Below are 12,591 nucleotides of genomic sequence, written 5' to 3' on the forward strand. Positions count from 1 at the left end.
GGCTGGCATAGTTCTGGCATCTGAGAATACAGCAAAAAGCAACAGTCTTAAGTTCTAGCCTTCATTGGGACATTCACTCTGCTTCCTTCAGGTTTTCCTCACTGGAACCTTACCTTGTTCTATTGATACTTTCTTTCATTTCCAGAGACCCCTTTAAAAAGCTGCCAATGAATTTTTTTTTAAATTTAGAATTCAGTAATTTATTGGTAGCTTGATACATATTTTATATAGATTTGGCACTAAGATATTCTCTAGAAATGTATGTTAATATATGTATCATTTGCTTTTTAGCCGATTACACCTCAACAAGAAGGCGACAGACAAACAGCCATATAGCAAGCTGCCAGGGGTGTCTCTTCTGAAACCGCTGAAAGGGGTAGATCCTAACCTCATCAACAACTTGGAAACATTCTTTGAATTGGATTATCCCAAGGTAAGTACAGTGTTGTACTCACAGGAATGGACTGAACCATACCTTTTTTTTTTTTAACGTATAGTAAACACAGAGGAATTTTGACATGGTATCAGGTGGAGTTATTAAAAATTTATAAGGTATTGGCTTCATCAAATTTATGCTTGAGCAGTATTAATAGTAGTGGTAATAGTAATAAAAGTAGTAGTTGTCACAGGACAGAAATGGGATTGAGGAAGGGGTATTAATTCCTTTTCTAACTACCCATATGTCGATCTGAATTGAAAGTGAAAGTGTTAGTTGCTCAATCTTGTCCGACTCTTTGCGGCCCCATGGGCTGTAGCCCACCAGGCTCCTCTGTCCATGGAATTCTCCAGGCAAGAATGCTGGGGTGGGTTGCTATTCCCTTCTCCAGGAGACCTTCCCAACCCAAGGATCAAACCTGAGTCTCCTGCATTGCAGGCAGAGTCTTTACCATCTGAGCCACAGGGAATCCCCCTGATCTGAAGAATTAGAAATCCCTGAGTAAAGCTCCTGGAACTCAGGCATTGTTAAGTGCCTAGTAGTTTGAGTGTAAAAATCTTACTTCATGAGAGTTGCAGTGAAAATGAAAAAGGATATGCATTTATCCTTGTGGAACGTAATCTCACATTTCAATTTTTTAACTATCATCCAACCCTTTCCCCTTTCTGTATTCAACCACTCTTGAAACTTAGTTACGAAATTTTTATGTTGCCACTCTTGTAAGATAATAGTCATGACATTTAAATAGTTTCCGAAGTTAGCTGTGGGTTTAAAGAGTTTCTTAGAATAACCCCAGGAACATATGTATCCATTAATTATGAACATGTGGGATGAATCAATAATCAATTTATTCTTCTGAATGAGGTTTTTGGGTTTTTTTAGATACAATTTGGAGTTATCTCCAGAGCTCGAGTTTTTCACTTTTCCACTTAGTTATGTCATTAAGGCATTTATGTGGTTAAGGAGAAAATTGTTTGGACACATTACAAAAATGCATAATATTATATGCAAGAGATTGTTTTTATTCTTTTTTGGTTCACCATTTATTTTCTAACTATAAAAGAATTGTTGTGTAAGTAGAACATTTAGAAAACAGAGCAAAAGTGCAGAGTACCTGCACTCTAAAGGAAAATGTTGATCTCACAGCATTTTATTTGCTTTTAAAAGACCAAGCGCAGTGGCAAATATTCTACAAGAGACAAATTAAACCACTGAAATTGCACAAATCTGAGTGTGAAGCATGAGTTGTTTGTGTCATCAAGGAGGCATGTAGTCATGAAATGAACATTTGTGTAACTGCCAAGCCCAGCAGACTTTAATATTCTATTTGTCAAATGTAAACATTGTTTTCCAAAAGTACAGAAATATTTTTGTTCTAGATATGACTCTTTTTCTCTGTTAGTTTGATGTGGAACCTTCTAGGCCGTTTGGAAATATATGTGTGGCTTCCCAGGTGGCACTAGTGATAAAAACCCACTTGCCAATGCAGGAGAGGCAAGAAATGCAGGTTCGATTCCTGGGTGGGGAAGATCCCCTGGAGGAGGGCATGGCAACCCAGTCTAGTATTCTTGCCTGGAGAATCCCATGGACAGAAGGGCCTGGTGGGCTACAGTCCATGGGGTCACAAAGAGTTGGACACGACTGAAGCCACTGAGCACACACGCACACACGCACACACACACAAGCTTATATATAAAACATGAAATTCTAAAATTTTGTTTAGTTTTAGACATATGCAAAAAGGTTAATTACTGATACTTGTTCTGAATTTCTAGGTTTAAAGTTTGGTGAGACTGTTATTATACTAAGTGTCCTAAAAGATATCTGTGCTTTAAATATCTTATAACTCCACCTTATATTGATATTTATTCCTTGGGAAAATTTTTCTTAGAAAAATAATAAAAAATAAATAAAACTCATTTTTCACAAAATCGATTACTTATTTGGCGTCAATATAAAAGAAGGCATTTAGAGAGAAGTTCGGCCATATCAGGAAGATGCAATAATCTGCATCTCAAGTGGCCTCATGGCTTTATTTTAGTAAATTCTGGCCATATGAAGAATTTTAAAATTAATGATCAGAGTTATTAACAGATTGAGGTTATGGTAATTGTGATTTTCATTTCTTTTTTGCAAATAGGAGATGGGTTTACAGTGTTGAAAGTCTGGTGCCATACTTGGATTCTTTATTGTCAATGATGACAATAAAAAATTTTAAAAGATTGAGAATACGTTCAATTATTGAAAGATCAGCATAATATGTGTGATAAAACTATTAAATCTGAATTTATTTTACCAGATAAATTTGAAAAATTGTATAAACTATATAGTCTTTGAAAGTAAGTAAGTTGTAATAATAACTTGTCAAAACTTTGAATTCAGAGCAATTTACTTACAAGGAATCTTCCCTTCACTCAAAGGAAGCATCTATCTTTCACTCAAAACTTACCCTAGGACAAATGTTTTAACAAATAGTTCATTATTTATTCAGTGGCAGAGACTGTTCTAGACATTTGTGGTCTAAGTCCATCCTGTAACAGAACTTATATTCTGCTGTAATCTAAATATCATCATAACATTTTTCTTTAAGCATGTGTAGTTATTTATAAATGGTTCAAGATATTCCTACTTGATATGCAATATAATTGATTAATATGTGTTAAAATATTTTTCTACTTTAAGAAAATATTTTATGTGGTTTACTACAGTACAGAGTTTTTAGTCCTAATATCTACAGGACTGACTCAATGAGGAGACTTTTCTAATATTCATTTATGTATCTAAATTGAGTATCATTTATACATCTAAATTTATTCATGGGGGTAACATTTATGATTATTGCAGTTTCAGATATTTCATTCTTAAATACCAAAGGACCAAATTGCAGTTTACAGATTGTCTGTACCTCTTTTGGACTTAACCTTTCAGTCATTTCACTGTTTGAAAAGCAAAAGGGAAATTTAGTTTTGCTATTTGTATAGAAAGCGTACTAAGATGAGGCCAACCTCATCTACAATATTCTGGGAATATTTCTAGATTTTACATATATATTATTGTGCCCATTTATAGTGGAATTTACTATACCTTGTATTTCTTTCAGATTTATAAAATAAATGTTTTCTTAAAATATTTTTAAAGTATAATATTTTCAATAAAAGCTTTATTTTTGACCATGCGTTTATGTTCTTTTGATAGTATAAACATATCTGAAAAATTATTCTTGTGTCAGTTAAGAAAACTTTTAACCAACTTACTATCTTGTGTTTACCAGTTGCAGTGTAGTTGGCATGATTTAACTATTCAAATACAGAGATTCCTAGCAAATTACATGTTTGGGCTGTGTCAAACCCAGAGCTCAAACACAGAGCTGAAAATGAAAGTTCCTGGTTAAAATCTAACACTTCAGAGAAAACTTGAAATACTACCTCCAATTTGGTTTAAGTTTCGATATCAGAAACAACAAAGCAAAAGTTATTGAATAAGAGTCTGAACATTTTTCAGATGATGTAAATTGAATTTCATTTTTTGGCTAATAAGGTGGTATTTATTTTTCATTTGAAGTTAAGTTTAAAACGTATAATCAATAAAAACAAAAATTCTAAATCTTGCATTTGAATTCGGGAAGATTCCCTGGAGAAGGAAGTAGCTACTCACTCCAGTATTCTTGCCTGGAGAATTCCAAGGACAGAGGAGCCTAGTGGGCTGCAGTCCATAGGGTAACAAAGAGTTGGACCTGCCTAAATGGCTGATAGACACACACACCTCCCTTACTTATACTTACACTATATACTTCTGAAAAAGTTTTGCTGCAACCTAGTATAGCTCTTATCTTTCCATCAAGTAGATATCTGGTGCTATATTACAGGGTTTTCTTTTGCTGGGGAAATAGCTGAGAGTAGATTTTTAATAATATTTTATGGAATTGTATTACTTGTAAACATTTTCTTTCACTATATTCACTTAAACCTGTAAAACAGCATAAACTCTAAAAGCATAAAACTATGCAATGTTTGAAAAAACAATGAGCTCTTTAGAGCAAGTGTGACTGAGAGGCTCACTGTATTAGGAAAGCGAATCGTTATTTACACCCTTTGAAAAGTCACTTGCGTGTGTGCATGTGTGTTCAGTCGTGTCCAATTCTTTGTGCCCTTTTGAACTGTAACCCGCCAGGCTCCTCTGTCCGTGGGATTTCCCAGGCAAGAAAACTGGAGTAGGTTGCCATTTTCTCCTCTGAGGGATCTTCCTGACCCAGGGATCGAACTCGCATCTCCTTTGTCTCCTGCATTGCAGGTGGATTCTTTACCTTCTGAGCCATCAGGGAAGCCACTTAACCTTTCTAATCTTCATCATTAAGGTCACTGCCTCTTGGTGGTTCAAGCAAAAATTTTGGTTGGGAAGATGGCTGACGTATTATGGGACTTAGAGTCAACCTTTGAAGAAATTTTAGGGTGTGGCAGGAATGGTGCTCATCCTGTTCTCAGATTTTTATCTGATTTCTGGAGACCAGTGGCTGTAAAATTGCTTAGTTATTTCAGTACCTCTCAGATGGTAATTTTGGTCAGTCATCATGAAGGTAGAAATTGGATGGAATGTGTAGTAACTATAGATAGAAAGTATGAGGAAAGTGTACATTGCTTTCCCCTCTACTTAAATTATTAAGAAAACTTTTTTTTTTCACTTGAAAAAAAATCTTACCTCGTTAGCTAAACTTTCATTTACCTTCGTCCTGGTCCTTAAGTGCTCAACTATTAAATTCTACGCTGCCACTTTTTGCTGAGATAATGTATATTAGGCGAATAGTAATTAATTATTGCACTCAAGTGCCGGGGTCCAGCCCCAGCTGATCCAGGGTATTCGAAGGGGAGATGGCGTCGGCGACTTAATTTAAATATTCATCAAAGATATAAAGAGTAATAGAATGAGGATAGCTCAGTAGGAAAATTCAGTGGAGAAAAGAGGCTGAGTAGCTTGGTTTACGCGGAAAATCAATATAACCTGTGACACCAGGTTAGCTCTGACCACGGAGGCCGCAGGCGCCCTCTCCAATAGCGGAAGGTGCCCCACCTTAGACACCTTCTCAAGTGGGTCTTAGAAGCCCAGGCAAATAAATGGTCGCAGAGGACCTCTGCGCTCCAGATGGAGACTCAGCTGAAAATTGAAAAAAAGAATGACATGGGGAGACCAAGCTTTGGTGAGCAAGGCCCGTAGCTTTATTTTCAACAGGGGTTTTTATACCCTAAGTTACACATAGAGGATAATAGGGGATGCAAAGTCAGCAGTCTTTGATCCTTATCAAAAACTAGGGTTTCTTTCCTGCAAATTTATTGTATACAAATGGTTTAGGTGATTTACATAATCTTCTGGCCAGAAGGCCTATTAACATTTTATGACTCTTGACAAAGGTTTGTCAACCATAAGGCTTATTTTCTCTAAGAGTAATTATTTTAAGGTTTGGCGCCATCTTCCAAAGGTGTTAGATAAAATTGCATTCCTATAGGGCAGAGGTGCAGTGGGTTTACAACAAAGGAAAGAATTTATTACCTTAAGGGTCTAAAGTTGCTAACACCAAGGCCACTACTTATTTTTTCTACATACCAACTATATTAATTAATACACATTCAAGGATACAATACAGGGGATGTGGAAACTTGGCAGCAAGTATTGGCTCATCAATGAAATCTTTTACTAGTTTTATTCTGACAGTTTCTAACTCTCTGAGAGGCTCTAAGCTATTTGACTATCTTAAGCTTCCCGTGCCTCTCAAGGGTGGGAGACTGTAAACAATTGTATGTATAGCTGTAGGAGTCCGGGTAAACTTGTCAAGCGAGTTAGAGAGCTATCTGAGGGGTTTGGATTTAAACACTCCTAATGCCCAGGAACTTTATTAATTGGAGCTGTAAGTTAACTCTTTATCAGAGAGAGCAAGATGGTGGTGGGGGACAGCCCCCAGTAAAGACAGAGGTGAGAGCACAAAGCAATAAAGTAGGCAGACTCTGGTTTTTTGGGGATAGATGCTCGAGAATATCCGGGGGGACTGCTGAGGCTCGATCCTGCCTTTGTGTATGCCGAGCCTCCTTTCTCATGACCTTTGCCATGAGTGGAGTGCCTCTCGCCGGCTCCCGGCACTCAAGGCACTGTATGCATTTTTTCCACACTTTTTGCTTGTGTATGCTCATCAGTGGAACTAAAGCAAACAAGCCTTCCCATTACCTTCTTCCTTGTATGTTGTTGTTTGTCTAGTCCTTCAGTCGTGTCCGACTCTTTGTGACCCCATGGACTGTAGCCTACCAGGCTCCCCTGTCCATGGGATTTCCCAGGCAAGAATAGCGGAGTGGGTTACCATTTCCTTCTCCAGGGATCTCACCCACCCAGGGGCTGAACCTGCATCTCCTGCATTGCAAATGGATTCTTTACCACTGAGCCACCTTTGTATTTTTTAGATCATATAACTTTGTTATCTTTTTTCGTGGACATAATTAACTTTCCTCCTCTGCTTAAAAATGTTCAATCTATCTTAGAAAGAGAGTTTGCTAGGAAATTTGCTTTCGAGTCAGCAAATTTCAAGTCAGTGGTGAATTTATCACCACTTTTGAAAAAAGTTACTGCTTAGAGTACATAGCCCACACACTAATACAGGAACATCTTTATGTGTGAAAGCAAACACTTTTGAAAAAATTTAGTAGTTTACAAAATCGTAACTTAGAGCTCAGGATTTTATAAACCTGGTTATGTGTCAGAATCACCTCAGAGATTCTGATTCAGAAGTTTAAGGATGGGCCCAGTATTCTCTTTTTGGAAAAAAACTGTCCCAGGATGATTTTGACACAGCCAGCCAAGTGCTAAGGAATGACTTCTGTAATGTACTGTCAGAGTAAACATAGCTCTGAGCAAAATTAAATCCTGGGTGTTTTCATAGTTAAAAGGCTAAGCATGCTCTTTAGGAGGATATGTGCATACTTGTGTGTGTGTGTGCACACGTGTGCGCTTTCAGTCGCTTCCAACTCTGCAAACCCCCCAGGCTCCTCTGTTTTGGGGATTTCCCAGGCAAGAATCCTGGAGTGGGTCACCATTTCCTCCTCCAGAGGATCTTCCCGAATCAGGGATGGAACTTGTGTCCCCTGTGTCTCTTGCTTTGGAAGGTAGATTCTTTACCACTGAGCCACCTGGGAATCCCTGCATTTTTAATCAAGTCAGATTCTCTTTTACTTCAAAAAATTATTATTCAACAGAAAATCTAATCTCACTTTGTCTTGAGAGAGTTTGGGAAAGCCCTTTAAATGTATCGTAATGGTCTTTGATGTGTAATTTTTAGCACCTTGATGAAATAATAGTAAGTTCAGAGACAAGGCTTCTAGACAACAAAGGGTGTGTTCATTTCTCTGGCTTTCTGTGTTGCTTTTGCACTGCTGGCCACCCTGTGAGCATTTGGTAAATTTTCAGTGATGAAGGCATGGAGAAGCTGGGAATCCAGCCATGCTTCAGCTGTGGGCCCTGCCAATCTCTTCATTCTCTCTTTGGCTGGCAAACAGGCCCTTCTGGAGAAGTTGCTCTCAGTTAAAGCAACACTTGATAATCCCTTAAGTGTTTGCATCCATTATGAATACTCTCTTAACTTCTAAACTTTGTGTGTACAATTGCTTTTCTTAATGCTTTTTGATCCACCAGTAAATGCTAATAATAAGTGATTATCTTTGTAAGAGGTTAATTTACATAAAATATGTTCTTTGACTAGTATGAAGTACTCCTCTGTGTCCAAGACCATGATGATCCAGCCATTGATGTGTGTAAGAAGCTTCTTGGGAAATATCCAAATGTTGATGCAAGATTGTTTATAGGTAAGTAACAAATTTTACAATAACCTTTTTGCTTTAATATATTAAGTATCAGTAATCTTCTTTGCATTAAACTATAGATTAGGGTCCTAGGCACCATTGAAGTTATTAACATGTTTGCTTTATGCATATTTGTTAGATATAGTGAAAGGTGTTTCTATCCTTTAGAGAAGACAAGTTATAAATACAGATTTTGTTTTTCATATCAGGGATTAACAAAATTATTCCAGATTATGTTTTACTCATCAGCCACACATGAGAATCAGTTATTTTTTTCTTTAATAATTTCAATCTATGGCTTTTTCTATATCTCATTGATTATAATTGAGATTGAGTGGTAGAATTCATTTTTGTAATATTGCAAAAAGAATATTTTCCCCAAAACCTACAGACTTATTCTAAACACTTGTTAGAGATATACTTGCTATTAAATGTTTATTAATGTTTACCATTAATACAAGCTCTTAATTAGAAAACTGAAACTAATGAATTTTCAAAGATAAATGATGTATTTTTCTTTTTAAGAATGAATAACTTTTTTCTAAATATGTTATTATGAATAATAAGCATGATGTTAAAGTATATTTGTTTTAATTATTAAATATGCAAGTACTTTTCACTTCTCTATACTAAGTATATGTATAATAGAAGATATTTTCAATATGGCATGAATTGTTCACTGCTATACTTTTAAAATTTTAGGTGGCAAAAAGGTTGGCATTAATCCTAAGATTAATAATTTAATGCCGGGATATGAAGTTGCAAAGTATGATCTTATATGGATTTGTGATAGTGGAATAAGAGGTAAGGTTTTTTCTTACTTATTTTATAAAATTATTCATTCAGTAATAAAATTCCAAGAGCAACCTGAAAATACATTTATCAATCATATTTGTTTACCTAATAAAGTAAGTTATTTTATCATTATTTCATGGTAGTATGTCGTTATACTTACTAAAATTTTGAAGTTTTTTTATGCTAAACTAGAATGTTACACATATGCAAATGCTTTCATTTTGAAGAGAAAATTCCAACCATTTAAAAAAAAAACAGTTGTGGTACATTATGCCACAACTGTGGTGTAATGAGCTTTCTCATAGGTCTAAGTTTCCCTTATTCAAGTGATATTTATCTTTTACTTTAATCTGTTTGTGGCATGTGCAATATACTATCTCATGCAAAGGGACAGAAGTTAATTGATACATATTTTACTGAAATTACATGCATTTTTAGAACACATTCATGGCTTTTTACTTAGCAGATTTTTGCAGGACACCTTTTATATATTGAAATTATAATTTGTATTTTTGCATTTTTAAAACATTTATACTTATAATTTCAGTGTACCTTATGATTCCATTATATTCTAATACCTCAGTTTTCTCAACCTCAGCACCTCGGGGCTGGGTACTTCTCTGTAGTCAGGACCATCCTGCAGATGTTTAGCAGCATCCCTGGCCCCTGCCAGGAGCACATCTCTGTTGGTTGTGACGATCAGAACTGTCCCTGGACACGCCACCTGTCACCTGCAGGGCAGCAGTTGAGAAGCACTTCCCAGACGACATTTATAAATAAGGCCCAAATGCACTTTTATACAGTAAATTGAGTTCTTAAACACTTGAAGGAAATAAAAATGAAGTCATGTAAAATCATATGAGATTTTTGCTCTTTAAAAATGGGACAATGATTTGAATTTTATCAGCTTAAAATTTGAAAATTAGTAGTAAATGTGGCACTTCGACTTAATTAGATCATTACAGGACTAACAGTTCTTGGTCAGAGATTAGGTTCATTTTTCACATTTGCTGTCTTAAATTGTTTACTGTCATATATTTGTTATGTTTTCAGTGTACGAACCTCCATCAGGTATATTCTCATTCAGTTCTAATTAGCAGTTTTAAGAGAAAGAACATGTCCTGCTCTCAGAAAGAGGAGGCTCGTTTCCTATGAATGCGATGCAGGAGCCAGGATGAACACTAGGTCCTTGGACTTTTGCTCCTGTCCCTTTTCCACTAGGACACATTGTCCCTTACTCCAGTCTGGAGGTTCAGAAACAGGGACTGCTAACATTTCCAAGATACATCCCACCTCTGGTACATATTAGGCATTTAACAGCCTGCAAAGGTCCAGAATAAATTCCCTACCATATATTACCCTTTTTGAAATTTTCTATTCTACTCGGAAAAGTGATTGAGATTCATTTTATTAGACCTATATTCAAAGAAAACATTTATTAAGAATTTAGTAACACACAGAATATATTACATTCATGGGCATTTTACTAAAAGAAAAATTTTTCCCCTCTCCCTCTGTACCTTTTCTTTTGCATCATAGTGATTCCAGACACACTCACAGACATGGTGAACCAAATGACGGAAAAAGTAGGGCTGGTTCACGGGCTGCCATATGTAGCAGACAGACAGGGCTTTGCTGCTACGTTAGAACAGGTAAGTACAATGCTTATAGATAATACGCTTGTTATCAGATCCCTAATCTCCCAGAAGCTTGAGGCTATGCTGAGAGCTGGGCTGAGGTGCCTGAAGTTAACTGTATTGTCTGCTTTAACCTGCTGAGTGAGCGCCTCAGGTGGCGCTGGTGGTAAAGAATCCGCCTGCCAGTGCAGGAGCCGTAAGAGATGCAGGTTCAATCCCTGGGTTGGAAAGATCCCCTGGAGAAGGGCATGGCCACCCGCTCCAGTATTCTTGCTTGGGGAATCCCATGAACAGAGGAGCCTGGCGGGTTACAGTCTATAGGGTCGCAGCGAGTTGGACACACCGGAAGTGACTTAGCACACACACAACCTGCTGAGTACTAGCAGCCTCAAGTTGAGAGTAGCTGTTTTCATTAGTGAAGAAATGCTCGGGGCCCCGGAATCCCTCCCGGCTGAACTTCCTGTGCTCTGGCAGGAGCAGATGTGCCCAGGAAACACCTCGTGGTCTTATTACCAGCTTAGCACAGTATATTCTTTTTCCTTGTGGTCCTTACTTTCAATTCTTGAGTTCAGTAACAGATTACTGACTTACATAAAAGTATGTGTTATATAGTTCTTTCAAAGATCCGGTCTGCAAAGAATGCATCTTAAGTATCATGAAGTATTTCAATATATACAAAAAAAGGAAAATTGCTCACATGAATCATTGTAAAATCCACTTGATTTCCTTCTACAACAGATTTCTAAAAATTATCTGAACAACTCATGTTTTCCGTTTTTACTCCACACCTTTTAACAATGTACAGACTTACGTGTAGGAAACTGTAAGTTAGGAGGAAGTATAATGAGCAGAATAAATCAAAACGCAAACCACTCCCAGAACCCGACCAGTTAGAGGAAGTTTCTATTTTTAAAAATTAGTTTATTTTAGCATTAAGACTTTTTTTCTCTGTGTACCTTCTAAAAAAGCAAAGTTGAGATTATACGAAAAATAATTTGTATCTTATTTTAGTTACTTCATAAACTGTTCCCCATATCATTAATATTATTTTATAAAAGTAATTTTTATTGGCTTGATCATAGTTTGTTATATAAGTGTATCCTATACTTCACCATTCCTGTACTGTTAAACATTAGGAGAAAAGACTTGTCTTAATGTTATAACAGAAGGGTATACAGTTTCAAGCTCCAAATATACCAACTTGAAGCATATCTGTATTTATATTCTTTTGAATTGCAGTCATCTGAGGGTAAAGGGTACAGTGTAGAAACTCACATTCAGCCTTCGGCAGTGTGAATCATACATGTATGCACACTCAGTTGCTTCCATTCTGTCCCATTCTTTTGTGACTCCGTGGACTATAGCCTGCTAGGCTCCTCTGTCCATAGGATTTTCCCGGCAAGAATACTGGAATGGGTTACTTACCACGCCCTCCTCCCAGGGATCTTCCTGACCCAGGGATCCAACCGAGTCTCCTGCATCTCCTGCACTGCAAACAGAGCTTACCACTGAGCCACTGGGGAAGCCCAGATACCACAATTTTTGTTGGGTAAAGAAATTCTAGGTAGTTACTTTAAAATTAGATCCTTTTTATTCTTATGCTCCATGTTATATTTTTGTTTTGGAAATATCCAACTTTATATGTGTGTCAATAATAGATATCTCCAGATATACTCGCTCCCTTAGTTTAGGTTTAATCCCTAAAAGTCACCATTACTTAAAGTGAATGGAGGTAGGCCCGAGGAATTATTCCAGTCTGTAAAGAAATCATGGGAGCCTTCATCACAGTGCCCGGTCCCACCTCATTCCTAAAACCTCACTTAGTAACTGCTTAAGGAATTAAGATAGGTGCTTTTAGTTTTAGAAGTTTGGTTCAGTTCTATCCCACAAA

General features: G+C 36.8%; 1 protein-coding gene across 1 annotated transcript in view; it reads left to right on the plus strand.

Moving 5' to 3' along the window:
* Positions 1 to 12,591, plus strand: part of UGCG (UDP-glucose ceramide glucosyltransferase) — a 37,666-nt gene that overhangs the window by 16,934 nt on the left and 8,141 nt on the right. The window contains exons 2-5 of the mRNA XM_010843578.1: positions 292 to 433; positions 8,169 to 8,271; positions 8,971 to 9,072; positions 10,603 to 10,715. Of these exons, the coding sequence (XP_010841880.1) occupies positions 292 to 433; positions 8,169 to 8,271; positions 8,971 to 9,072; positions 10,603 to 10,715 (460 nt within the window). The remainder of the gene's footprint in view (positions 1 to 291; positions 434 to 8,168; positions 8,272 to 8,970; positions 9,073 to 10,602; positions 10,716 to 12,591) is intronic.

Source organism: Bison bison, unplaced genomic scaffold (assembly GCF_000754665.1).
Source record: "Bison bison bison isolate TAMUID 2011002044 unplaced genomic scaffold, Bison_UMD1.0 scf7180017864183, whole genome shotgun sequence".
Taxonomy (NCBI): Eukaryota; Metazoa; Chordata; class Mammalia; order Artiodactyla; family Bovidae; genus Bison; species Bison bison.